Source organism: Rutilus rutilus (genome assembly GCF_951802725.1).
Source record: "Rutilus rutilus genome assembly, chromosome: 24".
In the NCBI taxonomy this organism is placed as follows: domain Eukaryota; kingdom Metazoa; phylum Chordata; class Actinopteri; order Cypriniformes; family Leuciscidae; genus Rutilus; species Rutilus rutilus.
This window is the reverse complement of record NC_140228.1, coordinates 6,062,991-6,079,575: the sequence shown is the minus strand read 5'-3', so window position 1 is coordinate 6,079,575 and position 16,585 is coordinate 6,062,991. Positions and strand designations below refer to the sequence as shown.

The following is a 16,585-nucleotide window of genomic DNA, read 5'->3' as shown; positions in this document are numbered from 1 at the left end:
AAATGATTTCATCTGACTCCATAAATGAAAAGGTTTTAATGATATCTGTGCATCATTAAATGTGAGCGAATATTTGACTATTCCTTTAACTCTTTAATGAAAATAATGTCAAAGACGGTTAGAATAATCAAATGTACCAATTTGTTATGTCAGGTAAACGTATCATGCCAATTTCAGAATCAATTCAGAGATAATCAATACAAAACATCAAAAGCTCTGGATGAAAGAGAAGAGATGCGAACCTGAATTCTTTGAGGTCCTTCAACACCATGGGCTCATCTGAGTAACAGAAGGCCCCGACCCAACATTAAGATACATGATGCTAAGAGTTTACTCTTAAGTAAGAGTCACTCTTATCATCATGGGCCAGCTTGAGTTACAAAAAGGCCCCGAACCCTTTGCTACATTCCATTATATAGATAGACAGACCTCTTTCACGTGGAAACATGTACTAACAATGGAAATTTGCATTCAGAGATTACACCTTTGGGTGTAGGGAGACCATTTGTCTAGAGACCAACCCCTCCTTGTGTGCCAGTTATCCCTAAACTCTTAAAAACCTTATTACCTTTTGTTTTACTTATTTGGGAATGAGACATTTGTACCAGTCGCAATGAGACATTTCAAATGATACTAAATATGTATAATACTCAGATGTTAATCATTCACATTAAACCATATATTCTTGGTGATCTTCGCATGGGGAAGAAGGAGAGGGGGATGAGGGAAAGAGATGTCTATCTCTCACTATTTCGTCTCAATAGTGTCCGGCGTCTCCTAATCTCTCAATTCATATGACATTTTATTGATCTGCCCAATAAAACACGTACTTTTTAACCAGTAAAATGTCCTCACTAGTCGTTTTCATAATATTTCACTATATAAGGTCGGACATTTGGACCTCACAAGTATAGCAAAACCACATTTTACTGGAATTTCCAACTTCGATAAGTTACCTTGAAAAATATCGATATTCGATACCATTTTTAAAAATTAAATACACATTAATGCTTACAATTAAAGTTATTAAACAAGATCAGCCAGTTATTTTCTCTTTGTCTTTTGTTTTTTGATTAACATGACAGACAGCAACAGGTTTATTAGGCTGCTGTCACTTTAAGAGCAAATGCGCAGATCCATTACAGATATTTCGAAACTAGCGCTAGAAAATAGCGTTATTTTTGACAACACACACACACACACACACACTAATGCAAAATACATAAATGCTGCTTTTCGTGATGGTGATCTGAAATGCAAGATGTATCTGTAATAATATAGGCCTATATATATTATATATATACCCAAATCTGGGAAAATATGAGGTTTACAATACATCAGGCCAAAGAAACTAAAATTATCCCAAGCAGCCCAACAGGCTCATCCACATTTGCAATGAATGTCTTTCTGTCACACACCCATGAGCAGAGGAAACAATGTTCAATGTTTTCGACTTGGTTTTGATGACTATAAAGTTTACCATCTGTGAGACCGTCACACTTGTGCACATTGTTTTTAATATTGCTTTGTTGTTGTGGATTTTGATCGTGATTGAGCAGTTTTCGGTTACAAGCCACATGTGGAAGCCCCGCCCTCTTCATCTAAATCACTTTAGCTTTCACCTTTCCTCGTCTACTCTCCTGCTCTCTCTCAAACCTATATGACCAACCTGATAACATCTGAGACTTGACTAGAACAAGAATGCTGCCAAATGAAGCAGTGAGAGAAATGAAAGGAGACATGCTCATGTGAGGAAGAGACAGACAGTTTTCACAGAGAACTTTCCAGAGAGATCACAGTGTAATAATGACATTTATTGAAAAGGGTCAAAAGAAGACCTACATTTCAACATTCAGGTTTGAGCTGAAGCCTTTACTGGATGAGCCGAGGAGGACGGGGAACAGAGGCAAACTGAAGCACAGAGAGGACAGCGGTCTGAAATCAGGTAAATCAGCTCAGGGAGATTTTACACATTACTTTAAAATGTTATAAAAACAGTTATTTTTCTTGTCACGATGTTCAAGAAGTTGGTACGATTGTTTTTAAATGAAGTTTCTTCTGCTCACCAAGGCTGCATTTATTTAATTAAAAAACAGGAAAATATGTAAAACAACTGTTTTCTATTTGAATGTTTTAAAATGTAATTTATTCCTGTGATCAAAGCTGAATTTTCAGCATCATTACTCCAGTCTTCAGTGTCACATGATCCTTCAGAAATCATTCTAATATTTGCTGCTCAAGAAATAATGATACATTTGATACATTTGTACAGGGTTTTTCAGGAACAGCATTTATTTTAAATCTAAATCTTTTGTAACATTATTAAATGTCTTTACTGTCACTTTTGATCAATTTAATCTGTCCTTGCTGAATAAAAGTATTGATATTACAGTTAAATTGCTTAGACACAATTTTTTAAACTATGGCTCCATTTCTAAAATTTCTGCACACAAGATGCAAAACTTCACACATCTCTTGCAAAAGCAAACACTTAAATCAAAAATTCAAACTGCACACAAACATTAAAAAAATTACTTAAATTGCAGTGATTTCAGTACAGTTTTGCAGACTTGGTCTCAAGATTAGGTACATGAGTGAATGGTTTCACTGAGTGGGCCTCAAGTACCATTTTAGTGTGTGAGCATTTAAAAAAAAAAAAAAACACTCTGGCTCCACACTTTTGAACAGAAACGTTAGTGTATACACACAGAAAACCTATTTTATCTTTCATCTGTAGCTTAAGGGGTTATGATATTTGGCAGTTAAAATAACATATCATTCTGACACTTTCAAACAGAAACTGATACAGAGAAAACGTCTCCTAAAACCCCCCCGGACAAAGTGAAGACGAGTACAGGTATGTACCGTACAAACTATACCAAGACCTATACAAGAATATTACAACATAGCAAGATTTGAAATGTTGACAGATTTATCAAAAAAGTGTTGATATTTACACAACTACAATGTACTAAAAAAACGGAAACATGTTTCCTTTGCTTTTTTCTTGTACAGACGACACTCGGATCTATGAAAACGACTAAAAACGCTGTATTCTGCTGCCAGGCCAGTAGATGGCGATGTCACTTTCTTACGTCTTGCGATACGCATGCGCATGAAGTCACCGTTTTCACAAATTCACTTTTTTTGTAGTTTACACGGAGACAATAACGGTTACACAACACCATTTTCAACTAAAAACTGAAAACTTTTTATGCGTTTTGGTCATTCATTTACACGAAAATGGCAACGCAAACTTTTGAAAATGGGTTTCAAAGTGCAAGTTTTTGAAAACAATACAGTTATTGTCTCTGTGTAAACTACAAAAAAGCGCATTTGTGAAAACAGTGATGTCATGCGCATGAGTATTATGTGTTCAGTCTATAGACCTTATGTAGCCCCGCCCCTTTTCAGCGCTGCGCTTGTTGTCTTTTGACTTCCGGTCTGTATTTTCACAGCGATTCTGCGATGAACGGCTGGTTTTAATATCTTCCCGGTCGACTGACATTTGTTAAGTCATCTGCTTTAAACATAACAGTCCTCACGATAACTTTCGTTAACTTTACATTACGTAAATCCACTTCAAAAGCTAATTACTCCTGGACAGCAATGCCATAGAAATATACAGAGCGACCGCAAAACGGAAGTTAAAAGACAATTTTCCAAAGATGGCGGCGCCCTCGTTTCTCTGGTGCATAAGGTCTATAGGCGTGTAGTTTTTCTTTACAAACTGACATCACCAACTACTGGCCTGGCAGCAGAATACAGCGTTTTTAGTCGTTTTCATGGATCTGTGTGAACTATGATCGGTTTGACAGCGTTGTCATCTGTACAAGAAAAATTCAAAGGAAAAACGTTTCCATTTTTAGTACATTGTTGTCGTGTAAACGTACACTAAGGCTGCATCCGAAATCATATACTCTCTTGAGTACTTATTTTGAATAAATGTCATCCAGGGACTTTTTCTCTACTCTTTTACGAGTCCTGTAATTTCAGTCGTACTACTTTTGTCACATGCTGTTTTTCTCCTGCTAAATCGTAGGGAAGTGTGTGTGATTTCAGATGCAGCCTAAATGTCAATGCAGGCCAGGGTAGAATGTGGATTTGGAAGCAGATTTCTTTAAATTGCATTCAGAAGACAATTGGGTCTCGTCATGCCTGTAGCCAATCACAGAGGCCCTCTGTGTTTTCTAGCCAATTATATGCCACATTTAATTACCCCATTGCCTTGACCATAGCAAGTCACATGACTGATGAGTTCTCTATATGTACATGTCTTATTCACGTTCATGACTTTAGTGTGTGTTTCACTGCAGATGTTGCACTGAATAAAACGGCCATCATTAGTTCAGGTGAGTGTGTGATTTCTGATAAAAGAGTTTTCAGTTGTACATTCACTAAGATGTTAATGTGCTACTTATTAATTTAGGTTGAAGGTGTTACTTTTGTTTTACATTTAACACCGTTTTAATGTAAATTTTCAGAAGCATTTTAGAATCTAAATTCCAAATTTAGAGTGCTGAATCTATTTCAGAACAAACTGGATACATTAATTCATTTTGCATAGAATTGAACTAAAGTTAAAAGCAGTTTTTCTTGGGCTACATGGGGTTATTATAATTAACAAACCATAAACATTTTCATTACTTAAATATATTAAAAGATCTAATACAAAATATTAAATAACTACATGATTTCAGTGTTCAAAATATTGGTAACACTTTTATTTATGCATTAACTGACAATGAGGAATATATTTTTACAGTATTTATTAACCTTTGTTGATGCTAGTTCACTGTATTAATGTTAACAGATGCAGCTGTTGATCTCAATGTATTGGTAATCTTTGAGATTAACATTTATCTAAGATTAATGAATGCTGTATAAGTTTAAACCTTATTGTAAAGTGTTACCAAAATAACACTGGGGGGCTACAAACTAATTCTGATCCTCAAAATGAGCTCAATACTATAACAGGAATAGATCAACTAGGTCACAATCAATGATTTCAATGCGTTCTTCTGAGAAGAGTGCTGTAGGTGTAAAGGTGGAGCATCTCTATTGTGGTTTGAGGACCTGAAGTACTTCGGCCTGTTTGTTGTAGTGATTCCGACTGTTTTCCAGGCGCAGTGGTTGAGTTTTTGGATCCCCAGCAGCCGGTTGTGGCTCATGTCGGAGATAGCGCTCGGCTCCACTGCCGTTTCAGAAGCTCCGGGCCGGTGGCTTTCTGCTGGATTCGTGACAGAGAAAAGGTGTGACCTGTTTGTGAAAATCCAGTAACTTGCAGAGGTCAGCTCAAACCCTGATCAAACTCACCTGGTGCTCCATAGACCTTGATCAGCTTGTTCAGGTGTCTTCGATTAGGGTTTGAGGAAGCCTAATGTGATTCTCCACACCTGTGGTTTCTCTGCTAGCACACCTGTGAACTTAAGGAGATCTGACCTTATACCAGTTAATTAGAAGTCGCTGTGAAGATGGTGTAGAGAAATGCTTTGTTGTTTTGACATTTAATGCAGTGATTGTGGCCAAATCCCTAAAATCTCTCCATGAGTCAGTTTGCATGTCTTCTGTTAGGTTGTGTTAGAAGGACCGCGAGCGAGTGTGGAGAGCAGCGGCAGTAGCAGCACCCTGGTTCTCTCCAAGGTTCTTCCTGTAGACGCGGGACGTTATTCTCTTTTTGTTCGTAACCGAGGAGGAACCGCTCACTGGACCGCAAACCTCAGTGTCATTGGTAAGACCGTTCATTCTCTGAATAAAAAATGTTCAGTCATTTAAATATTTCCATTTAGTTTAATTTACTTTTTTAATTAGCTTTTACATTTTTATTTTGGATTAGGTTCAGTAATTGTATATGGCATGCTTTTATTTATTTTTCTATTTAGATTTTTTTTTTTTTTTTTTTTTACTTTTCCAGTTTAGTTAGTAACTGTGCTTGCCACTTATTTTTAAAAAATATTTCATTTCAGCTTTTTATATTTATTAATTTGCTTTTATTTAGATTTTCTTGTTTGTTTTTCATAATTCTGTGCTTTTATCATTTTTATTAGTTTTTTTTATATTTCCATTTAGTTGTAGTCATGCATTTATTTTTTTATACACTTAAAGTTTTATAAATTGTGCTTTTATTAGTTTTAATATCCATTTAGCTTTAACTTTTTTTTTTTTTTCAATTCGTTTATTTAAAATTTTGGTTTGTTTTATATGCTTTTGTCGTTTATTTTTTTATTTAGCTTTTAGTTAATTTTTTTAATAACTGAAAATATGTATTTTTTTTTGCTGTTGTAATTTTTTAGCACAAGTATGTGCTTGTCATTATTATTTTGATTCCATTTAGTTTTTTGTATTTTTTTTCTATGTTTTCTAATTCTATGTGCTTTTGTCATTTTATTAGTTAGTTTTTCATATTTCTGTTTACCTGTGGTTATATAAAAAAAAAAAAATTGTAATACTTCGTTAACGTTTTAGAAATGGCACTTCATTTGTATTAGTTTATTAAGTCTATTTAGCTTTAATTTATATTTATCAATTTTGGTCACTTTAAAACTGCAACTTAAACTTTATTTCAGCTAGTTGCCCAGGAATTTACTGATTTGTTTTGTTTTTTTAAATCAGATTTATTTTATTTTATGTTCGAATTTTAGTTAATAGCACTCGTTTATCCACTTTGTTTCTCCCCAGATTGTCCCGACCCTCCAGCCTCGTGTCCGTTCGTGTCCCAGCTGACCTGCAGGTCTCTGGTTCTGTCGTGGTCTGGGCCGAGCTTCGACGGAGGATCTGCCGTCACTGCTTACGTGGTGGAGCGTCAGAGACTGGACCAACACGAGCTCGGGGACTGGACTGTGCTCACTGACCAGTGTCAGAACACCTCGTATCGGGTCCGCTCTGGTCTCGACCCGCAGGGACAGTATCGCTTTAGAGTTCGTGCCTGCAACGCAGTGGGAGTCAGTGACCCCAGTGAGGAGACAGACTGCATTGAGATGAACACTGCAGGTAGATGGACGCCCATCACCTCGAACTTTTAAACCATTATAAATTAACTTCTAACTATGCTCTTCTTACACATACACGCATAACATGCTGTATTAATTCCTTTAAGAAGTCTGTTCCTCAAGCAAGAGACTAAAGCAAGATTAATGTCATGTTACAGGTGAGCCACAACAGGAAGTGACCTCATATGTGGAGGTTGTGACTGACACCAGACATAAAGTCAGGGATCATTATAATGTCCATGAAAAACTGGGAATGTGAGTATCAGCCTCTTTATAAAATGTAAAATTGGGATTTAGGTTGGTCATCCCAAACATGAATATCTTAATATACCTCCGCACAGGGGGAAGTTTGGGGAAGTGTTCAGGATTACCCATAAGCAGACGGGTCGGGTGTGTGCGGGTAAAATCTACCGGGCCCGTGTCTCCAGAGACAAAATGGCAGCGCGGCAAGAAATCAAGCTGATGAACGAACTACGCCATCCGAAGCTGGTGCAGTGTCTCGCCGCCTACGACACATCGTCTGAGATAGTCATGGTTCTGGAGTAGTGAGTTGAAAATTATTCAAAATTTACTTTAAAATTTCACATTAAATGGTGTTTGCTTCTGCATGCATAACGAACAGTTCTAAAATGTGCTGTGGAACTATTGCACTTAGTGAGTAAATGACAATTTTCATTAAGTGAACTATTCCTTTAAGACAGTCTTAACATAGTGGGTATTTTTATTCTTCTTTATTATACTTTTTTTTAAATACTTAAATGCATTTAAATCACTAGAATGATACTTGTAGGTAGAGCATGTTTTCAGTTTCTGTATTTAAAATTTAAAAACATTGTCTAATTCTTCAAATTTGTTCTTTTTACCCACCAAAAATGTTTGAGAATTTCTTTTGAAAGTTGAGAAATGCCTCTAATGTCTCTAATATAAATGTCTCGAAGCATTCCAGGCGGTGAGCTGTTTGAACGGATTGTAGATGAGAATTTCGAGCACACAGAAGCCAACAGTGTGAACTACATGCGTCAGATCCTGGAAGGAGTCCAGTATATGCATCGCAAACGCATCATTCACCTCGACCTGAAGCCAGAGAACATCGTCTGCGTGAACAGCGCTGGGACGCTCATCAAGATCATTGACTTTGGATTGGCCCGCAAACTGGGTGAGTTAAGCTTTTAGTCGTTTTTACTTTTGTATTTTATCTGGAGCAAAGTTAGGTCTTGAGAACTCAAATGAATAACTAAAGTAACTTACTAGAGGTTCTAACAAAATATTTTTTTTTTTTCTTGGTTTTGAGTGAACTCTATCATTAAACTGAATGAACACACTCTAACTTCACTTGTTTCATTACTGGATGAATCAGCATTTTTGAACATCTCTCAAATGATTCAATGAGTTATTTATTTTTTTAAGCCACTTGTCGCCACCTACTGGTATAATGATGTAATTGATACAATCTTTACTTTCAAAAGGTGATCGACTCTTTTGATCGCTACCGTAGAAATCAGTGTTTATATCCCGGCTATAAACTTAACCCAGTACTTCTGTGATATTTTGAATTATTGTAAGACAGAAATGATACAGTGTGGTTCGAAAAAAGTGAAGTGTACTTTTCAAAGGTTTAATAGCCGTAGCTTAATCGTTGTTGTCATTTAGACATAAGATCGTGTGGGTGTTTGAATCGAGATTTCGACCTTTTAACGATTAATTGTGCCGTTCCACCAAAGAAGAAAAATGTAACGTTCATTCCAAAGTAAAAACTTTATTTGCTTTTCACAATTTATAAAACCTAGATTTATTCTTTGCAGTCCATTCTTTCACGTCTGGTTTCAGTGTCTGTTACGTTGGGTTGTTGGGGAAAAGCCACATGAGGTGTCCCTTTGAGCATTCCCACTGAATGCGGACGAGGCTCCCTGACGTTAACGTTTTAAACTCCAGAACTGGCTCTCCACACTGATGGCAGCTTCTAAAAAGTCCAGTCAAACTGGATTTGTTGACAATCCATTTTACTTCCTTCTGATCATCTTTTCCTCTCGTCATTGAAATGGGTTCTAATGCTCCATCAGTTAAAGACCTCATGACGTTTAAACGCTCTTCCAGTCGCTGTGTAGTCTGTGCCAGTTCATCCTAGAAGACCGAAAACAATTGGTGAGCTAATTGGATATATTTTGCGAGTGCGCAGTTTGGAAACATTTAACTAAATTTGTTTCTCGTGGTCTTCACATCTTAACCGATCTGAAGGCTTAAGCATTGTAGACAAGATTGGACTTTAATTTCTTTACAAAACATTTTCAAGTAAACTAAATAAGTGGATTAAGTTAAGCAGCCATCATGTGTCCAAATCTGTTAAAAAGCATCCCGGGATGCAATGATTTTGGTTGAGAATATCTAGAGCAGTGTACAATCCTGCTCCTGTGGGGTCACCGTCCTGCAAAGTTTGGTTCCAACCCCTATTGAACACCTGAATTGGCTAATCAAGGGCATACGGCATAGAGGAAACTTCCAGGCAGGTGTTGAGGCAAGTTGGGAGTTAAACTCTGCAGGACAGTGGCCCTCCAGGACTGAATTTGGACACCTCGAGTGTTAGAGTATTGATGACTTTACTAAAATATGGGAAACTAGTATTGATGACTTTACTAAGATATGGGAAACTAGTCCTGAAAAGTGTCAATTTTTCACAGGCAAGACCATTTGTAGTACAGTTTTACCGACCTTTATTTCCTCCCAGTTCATTGAATTGTCTTCTTCTGTAGTTGTGCTTGAAGACGAACTATGACGAGCAAAGCTGTACTGATCAGACCCATCATTTTGTCTTTCAGACTGTGCTTGTTTATCCTAAACAGAAAATAGTGACAGTACTAGTAAGAAGGGCAAAATTATTATGTGTACAGTTTACACAACTCTACATTTAATACATCTCAACTGATGAGCAGTCACAAGTGTGCAGATCGCCCATTTTAGGACTTGAATGTTAGCCCCTATTTTTAACAATTTGCACAATTTGAGGGGAAGAGCTTAAGATCAAAGATATAATAAACTGCTGGATTGTAAACACTGTAATAATGGCATAACCAAACTAGTATTGAAGTAGGACTTACCGGTTTATATGGCCAATGGGAAGGAAGGTCATAGCATATGCCGAGGACCTCAATGTTTGTGGGCTGGGGATCCGAACTAGGCTGAGATTCGTAGTCCGACTGGCGGTCTGAACTGGGCTGAGAGTGGTCTGTTGAGAGGGGGTCTTCGCTGGCATGACGTTGATCTGTTGAGTAGGGGTCTGGACTGGGCTGAGATGAATCCCAAGACAATCCATGTCTTAGATTAGTATGTTGTATCAGATGCAGTGCAAACCAAATTCCTTTGTCTACTAGTCTGACAAGAGCTACTGGTATTTAACAGTAGCAAATAACCATTAAAAAAATTAAGCATTTTAGGCAGACTGTGCTTGTGCAATTATCTATTTTCTTCCATACCTCAGTTTGCGGTGCAGCTCTTGATTTCCGCGGTCGTCCTCTCTTTCTCGGAGATGCACTGGATTGGTCTTGTGAAAGATGTTCACCACACACCCTTAATAAACGAAAAAGTAGAGAATATGAACACTGCCGTTTGGTAATTCTGTACTGGAGTAACGCTGGCAATCGTTACACGCTATAAACAAGTTAATGAAGCAAATACTAAACCTCCCCAATCTACACTATGTAATTTGTGCTTTAGATCGACACCAATGATTGAAACCTAACTTTTTTTCTTTCTTTTTTTACAATCACCCCCATAACCTTACCTGTCCACAGTGTCCAGCAAGAAGAAAGCCAGCTCTGGGTCGGACTTGAACCCCTTCAGCTCTCGCAACTGTCGCCATCGCTCAAAAGCCCTGCCGATATTGATTCTAGTTTTGTTGCGGATTCTGTCGCATTCTCTCTTCCTCACTGCGTGTTGAGGCGCCTTTGCTTTGACCACGGGTGTTTCTTCATCGGTCAAGCGATCCATAATCAATCTAGATGACTATTTCCAAAGTTACAAGACTTTTATTGCAGCCACTCACGAGCTACAATCTATTCCCCCTTCCACAGCCCCACGCGCTGGACTTTCTTCGCTGTGTTTATGTACGTGACGTAATCGCGCGGCTTCGTACTAAACCACCAGACCCACCACTCTTAAAGGGATAGTTCACCCCAAAACGAAAATGGCTATTTACTTTTTTTTTTTTTTTGGTCTATACTGTTTACTCACCCTTTTGTTGTTCCAAAACCTTTAAGTTTCTTATGTTGAACTAAAAATCTTTAAGAATTTTTACTCCTACGGTGGCCGTTTTTTTTTTTTGCAGTCTGATTATTCCTAGACGTCGTTCTAGCGTTATGCACACAACCATGCTATAGTTAAGCCAAGCAACTATAAAACTTCGAATTTACACACACAGGCTGAATTACCTGTCGAGAAGATAGCAGGCAACTTCGGCGTCCCTTTTAAAATCCTTGCTCCTCATGAGCTCTTTCCATCTTGGAAAAGCCACTCCAATATTGACTTTGGTCTTGTTGATTTGCCTGTTGCGTTGTCGTTTCAATTCTCTCTTTCCCATTATTGGCAACTCTGTTACATAACCTCGAGAATAGACGTGATCCTCCATCTTCAACAGGCTTCAAATCTGCTGGCAGTCGCGAGTAATCTCCCCCTCGCATTCGTCACTGTGCCAATGAGTGTAAAAGCGCGAAAGGCGAAGCTTAAATTTCCTGGTATGTCCCTCTTTGGCTACAGTACTTTCAAGATGGAGGCGCAACTCGCTCGTATGTATTCTGAATGGCAGATTCTACGCTTACGAGAATACTTGATTAGTTGGTGGAAGTAATAAACATGAATGAGCACATCATTTTGAAAGAACAAAGTGTTGTTGTTTTTTTGTTGCAAGAATCAGCTTAATCAAATACACCGTGTAGCTTTAATAGTAGTTATTGACTTCCATAGTTTTTCTTTTCTTACTATTTAAGTCAATGGCTACTGTAAACTGTTTGGTTACCAACATTCTTCAAAATATCATTGTTTTCAGCAGTGAGAAACTCGTAAAAGTTTAGAACAACATGAGGATAAATTAATTTAAATTTTTGGGTTAAAACTATCACTTTAAACCCCCATTCCCATACTGCGAACATGTTTGGTCAAAAACAGTTTATTTTAATGTACATGCTAGTAACTTATTTTCTATTAAAACATACCCAGGACAGTCCAATACAATATGTTTGTAATACAAGTAGAATGCTCTCATGAAGTTATTTCACTTAAGGACTTATTTAGTAAGATTATGCCTGAATGTTTTTTTTTTCGTTTTTTTTTCGTATGTTAATTTTAAAAGAAAATGTATAATATGACTTGTTTGTTTGCTTTGTTTTATTGTCCTTATGATATTTGTATTTTTGTACTTGAATTTTTGCCATGAAAATAGCCTTAGATGCTGACATTTCATTAAATAAAACAAGCTATCTATAAAAACACAAATTTCATTTAAGGCAATGGAAATTCAATAGTTACATGGCGAACGTTAGCTTTGCACTTTATACACAAACCAATACTGCCATCTGTTGATGTGGATAAGCATGACACTTATATGCACATTACACTGTTTAAACTGCTCATAATCAGAACTCAGAATCAATTAAGCTGACCTATAAAGAAAAGCAGCGACTTGGGTATTTTTACTTTGGGTTTTCTCCGTCATAAAATCTTTCCACCTTGTTTAAATGACGGATTTGACAGCAGTCTTGAAGGCTTCACACTGACCGCTATCGGCGTGGACGCAGCATTACACTATATATCCTACAAGTACAGATTTATGATGACGCGATACTCATTACTTTAAACAAATGTGTACACAATGTAATTCATTACCTGTCCAGCAGATAACGAGCAACTTCTGCGTCATTCTTCATGCCCCTTTCCGCCTTCAGCGCTTTCCACCTGGAATAGGCCGCGCCGATGTTTACTCTGTTTTTCTGCCTCAGTCTATCTCTTTCTCTCTTTTCATCTGACCTCTTTCGTTTCCTCGACAGAGTTTGTAATGTCCCTGCGGCTAATGCATAACCGTGGTCCATAATTTAATGCTCCGAACCGCATTAAATGTTTTAAGACTTTGGCAGAGAGAGATTGGCGAGGTGGAGATTGTCAACTCTGTTTGATTGTTTTACAACACGTTCGTCTTCTCTTGAAGTGCACTGTTTTACAAGGCTACAAAACCCAGTTACATAATTAAACAGTCTTTGTTACTTTCCCGTGGCGTTATCATAGAAGTGGGTTACCAGAACAACAGAAATAAGCTGTCGTTGGCGTTTTGACAAGAGTTTGACGTCTCCTTCAAGGAAAGGGTATCTGACCATAGACATGTTTCTAGTTGCAGCGTCAGCCAATGAGCAAGACGCGTTTGGTCATGTGATCTCAACATGGAACCAAAAGTGGAAGCGTTTCCAATATTAACGCGGGTCCTAGAGGTCTTGCTTTATAGTAATATTATTTTCCCTATTATATTCCCCTGACATTTTCCTCTTTGATAAGATCTCAGCCATCTCTCTTTCTACATGTCCCGTTTCATCACTCCTCCTCCATGAGTGGATACAGTGCAGTCAGGACTATGTAGACACTTTCTTTTTTTTCCCAACACACAAACGGAACAGACATCTAACAAATATTCACAAAATTGTCTATTTGGGTGGTAATTGCAATTTTCAACAGCGCTGCTTAGAAATTGCTTACTGCACCTTTAATCAAGAAATATTTATCAAGGATATGCAAATGTGCAATTTTAGCATATTCTGTGCCAAATTAGACTGGAAGCATGTTCATTTGTACTGCTGAACACTTGAGTACTATAAACTGGAATAGGCTGGATTAAATCACATGGGACTACTTTAACACTTAAAGGCCATGTGGGAGTTACTTTGTATTATAATAAAAAATATAAAAATGTTGGGCCCTTGCAGAGCCTGGGAAACAGCTGATGGTGTATCATGGGACTCCAGAGTTTGTGGCCCCGGAGGTCATCAATTATGAACCTGTAGATCTGGTCACTGACTTGTGGAGCATCGGCGTCATCTGCTATATTCTGTAAGGACTACAAATGGAGCCATTTATGACTGCCACCGGGGATATTTTTGACTAATATGTGCATTTTTGGTTTCTGTAATGCTTCCATTTCCACGCTTTTCCAGACTGAGTGGCGAGTCTCCATTCCAGGGAAACAGTGATGCGGAAACCTTGGCTCTGGTTACCGCAACACAATGGGAGTTTGAGCCTGAGAGTTTTGATGATATCACGGATGAGGCCAAGGATTTCATCAGCGGCCTATTGACGAAGGATACGAGGTGAATGATGGACGGTCACATGATGCACGTTTTACTGTAATCTAACCTTTATTTAATCGCCCATATTCACTCAACATTCAAAATGGAAGTGGTCTGAAAGTCACCTGTTTCATGGTAGTATGCAGTGTTTAATTTTCAATTTACACTCCTAGAACAAGACTGTCCTGTGAGAAGGCTTTAGCTCATCCCTGGATAGCCTTATTTGACGACTCAAACTCAAGATCAACTAAATCCCTTAACAAAGACAAGATAAGAAGATACCTGGCCCGACAGAAATGGAAGGTATGAAAATCAGCTTGCAGTTGTTTTGGTATAAAACTCCCTGATGGCTATCATCACTTCGTTCATGTGGTCATCAATACTACTATTTACCTCTTTGGTAAACTGTGCGTATCGTTTCTGTCTTGCAGAAAACCGGTAAAGCCCTGCTTGCACTAAAGAGGATGGCTCGACGCAGCAAATCTGATGGCACACATTCTCCCAATTCTCTAGATGGTAAGACACATGGGAATATCTGCAACTAATGTGGCGTTCAGGAAGCTTTCATTTGCGATTTATTTTCGGTTTGGCTAGTGATTTCGATGACTTGACCTGCAACTATCTGAGGATGAATCGTTTGTCCTCATGATGTCACTGTATTTCAGAGCAAGCTCTGGGAAAAGAGGCTGAACAAGCTGTAGCGTCACTGGAAAAACAGCTATGGAGTGAACCACGTTTCCACCAAGCCCTGCGTGACCTAACCGAGAGCCGTGGAGCCACAGTCAGCCTGGCCTGTACAATACATGGTACTGTTCAGTGTTTCAGATGTCATCATTAACTAGCAAAATCATTTACTAGTAAAACTTTGTGGACAAAAATTAAAACAATTGATACATCAAACATTATGAGCATCTTCAATATCCTCCTGCAGTATAAGTCTGTTAACCCTATAAAGCCTACTGTATCTTATTTGATGATACACACATTTAGAGGCCTCAGAAATGATCAACTTTTGTGTCTTTATCTTGTGAAATGTTTACTAATTGGCAGAATTGCAACCCTTATATTGTTAGTAAGATTTCGAGATGAACACTTGTTGGACAGAAGCAAGTTTACTTGATTGTCCGTCTCTTCTTTTATACTGTTTTGCTTTGATCATAAAACTAAGCATTTAAATATAATATACTAATACATAAAGTGCATAAAATCAGTTGTCACTCTTTATCTCTCAATAATACTGTAAGTAGTCCGCTATACTCTTTATAAGATCTCATAGATTACAAGCTATCAGAAGTTTTTGGACATAAATATCAGCAACTGCACCAAATTGCATACAAATAGCTCAATTTGTGCATATGAATAAAATTGAGGCAAGTATGAGTTCCATATTGTATCATACTCCTATATTAGCCGTAAAAGCCTGATGTATCATGATACTCTAATGCATATGAAATAATTTTTAGATTGTCGAAAGATTCAATAAACCGTCCCATTTAAAAACATTAGGTTTTTCTGACTTATTTCATGTGTCGGGGTGCGTTAAGGTTTTTATTGGATCCTAATTCCCTGGAATGTTTGTTTTCGCAGGATATCCTGACCCTGAAGTGATCTGGCTGTTTGATGAGGCGCCTCTGGAGAAGTCCGGACGAGTTCAGATGAATTATGAAAATAACGGCATTTGCACGCTCACCCTTGATCACGTACAACCAGGGGATTCTGGGATCTACAAATGCTGTGCATCCAACAGCCTAGGACAGGCGCTGTGTTCAGCCAGACTCTCTGTGGGACTCTAGAACGTGAACCTATGAAGTGGATTTCTGAAGTGGGACACAACTGAGAGAATGTTAGGAACCATGTGCAAAATTTGTTGGAACAAAAGCACTTTAAAACCATTTTATCTGACGTCACTAGATGCTGTTGTAATTCACAATTTCGGGTTTTTTTTTTTTGTTTGTTTTTACACCACACACCCTTATTCATATTATCCCTTATTATAGTTCACTGTCACTTTTCAGTCAGTTTTACCACACACCCTTATTCATATTAACCCTTATTCATATCCCTTATTATAGTTCACTGTCACTTTTCCTTGGTGTGAAATAGTTTGATATTTGCTAGTTTGAGCATTGTTTATCTACAGAAGTTGGACATGGTATTAATACAGAGACATTTTAAAAAGTTACATTTGTTGTACATGCGTGTGTATATATGAAGAATAAATGCATTAAAGTTTTATGAAATTAAGGTAACAGTTTTATTTTTAATGGCTAATTTAAAACT

General features: G+C 37.7%; 2 protein-coding genes across 6 annotated transcripts; one reads left to right on the top strand and one right to left on the bottom strand.

Moving 5' to 3' along the window:
- Positions 1 to 1,604: 1,604 nt before the first annotated feature.
- Positions 1,605 to 16,271, top strand: LOC311284333 (myosin light chain kinase, smooth muscle-like). Its single transcript, XM_084399313.1, has 15 exons — positions 1,605 to 1,945; positions 2,798 to 2,857; positions 4,317 to 4,352; positions 5,125 to 5,252; positions 5,575 to 5,731; positions 6,679 to 6,990; positions 7,148 to 7,244; positions 7,331 to 7,534; positions 7,928 to 8,145; positions 13,946 to 14,069; positions 14,174 to 14,326; positions 14,479 to 14,608; positions 14,737 to 14,821; positions 14,971 to 15,111; positions 15,893 to 16,271. The coding sequence occupies exons 1-15, from the start codon at positions 1,807 to 1,809 to the stop codon at positions 16,096 to 16,098; spliced, it is 2,190 nt and encodes a 729-aa protein (XP_084255439.1). The 5' UTR covers positions 1,605 to 1,806; the 3' UTR covers positions 16,099 to 16,271.
- Positions 8,730 to 13,373, bottom strand: LOC311284335 (uncharacterized protein). Of its 5 annotated transcripts, none has more exons than XM_084399319.1 (6): positions 11,411 to 11,709; positions 10,457 to 10,550; positions 10,254 to 10,270; positions 10,082 to 10,217; positions 9,696 to 9,818; positions 8,730 to 9,110 (listed from the first exon to the last, which is right to left on the bottom strand). In XM_084399319.1, the coding sequence occupies exons 1-6, from the start codon at positions 11,605 to 11,607 to the stop codon at positions 8,823 to 8,825; spliced, it is 855 nt and encodes a 284-aa protein (XP_084255445.1). In that variant the 5' UTR covers positions 11,608 to 11,709; the 3' UTR covers positions 8,730 to 8,822. The 5 variants fall into 5 exon arrangements, with proteins under 5 accessions (XP_084255445.1, XP_084255444.1, XP_084255442.1 ...); XM_084399318.1 differs by lacking the exon at positions 11,411 to 11,709 and adding an exon at positions 10,765 to 11,116; XM_084399316.1 differs by lacking the exon at positions 11,411 to 11,709 and adding an exon at positions 12,861 to 13,373 and having other exon boundaries at positions 10,082 to 10,270.
- Positions 16,272 to 16,585: the final 314 nt, after the last annotated feature.

Coding starts and splice junctions, on each gene's coding strand:
- LOC311284335 (XM_084399315.1), bottom strand. CDS start 10,970: ATGGATCGCTTGACCGATGAAGAAACACCCGTGGTCAAAGCAAAGGCG. Junction 10,551..10,764: donor TTGCTGGACACTGTGGACAG/GTAAGGTTATGG, acceptor TCGTTTATTAAG/GGTGTGTGGTGAACATCTTT. Junction 10,271..10,456: donor GAGCTGCACCGCAAACTGAG/GTATGGAAGAAA, acceptor GATTCATCTCAG/CCCAGTCCAGACCCCTACTC.
- LOC311284333 (XM_084399313.1), top strand. CDS start 1,807: ATGACATTTATTGAAAAGGGTCAAAAGAAGACCTACATTTCAACATTC. Junction 5,732..6,678: donor CGCAAACCTCAGTGTCATTG/GTAAGACCGTTC, acceptor GTTTCTCCCCAG/ATTGTCCCGACCCTCCAGCC. Junction 14,327..14,478: donor CTATTGACGAAGGATACGAG/GTGAATGATGGA, acceptor TTACACTCCTAG/AACAAGACTGTCCTGTGAGA.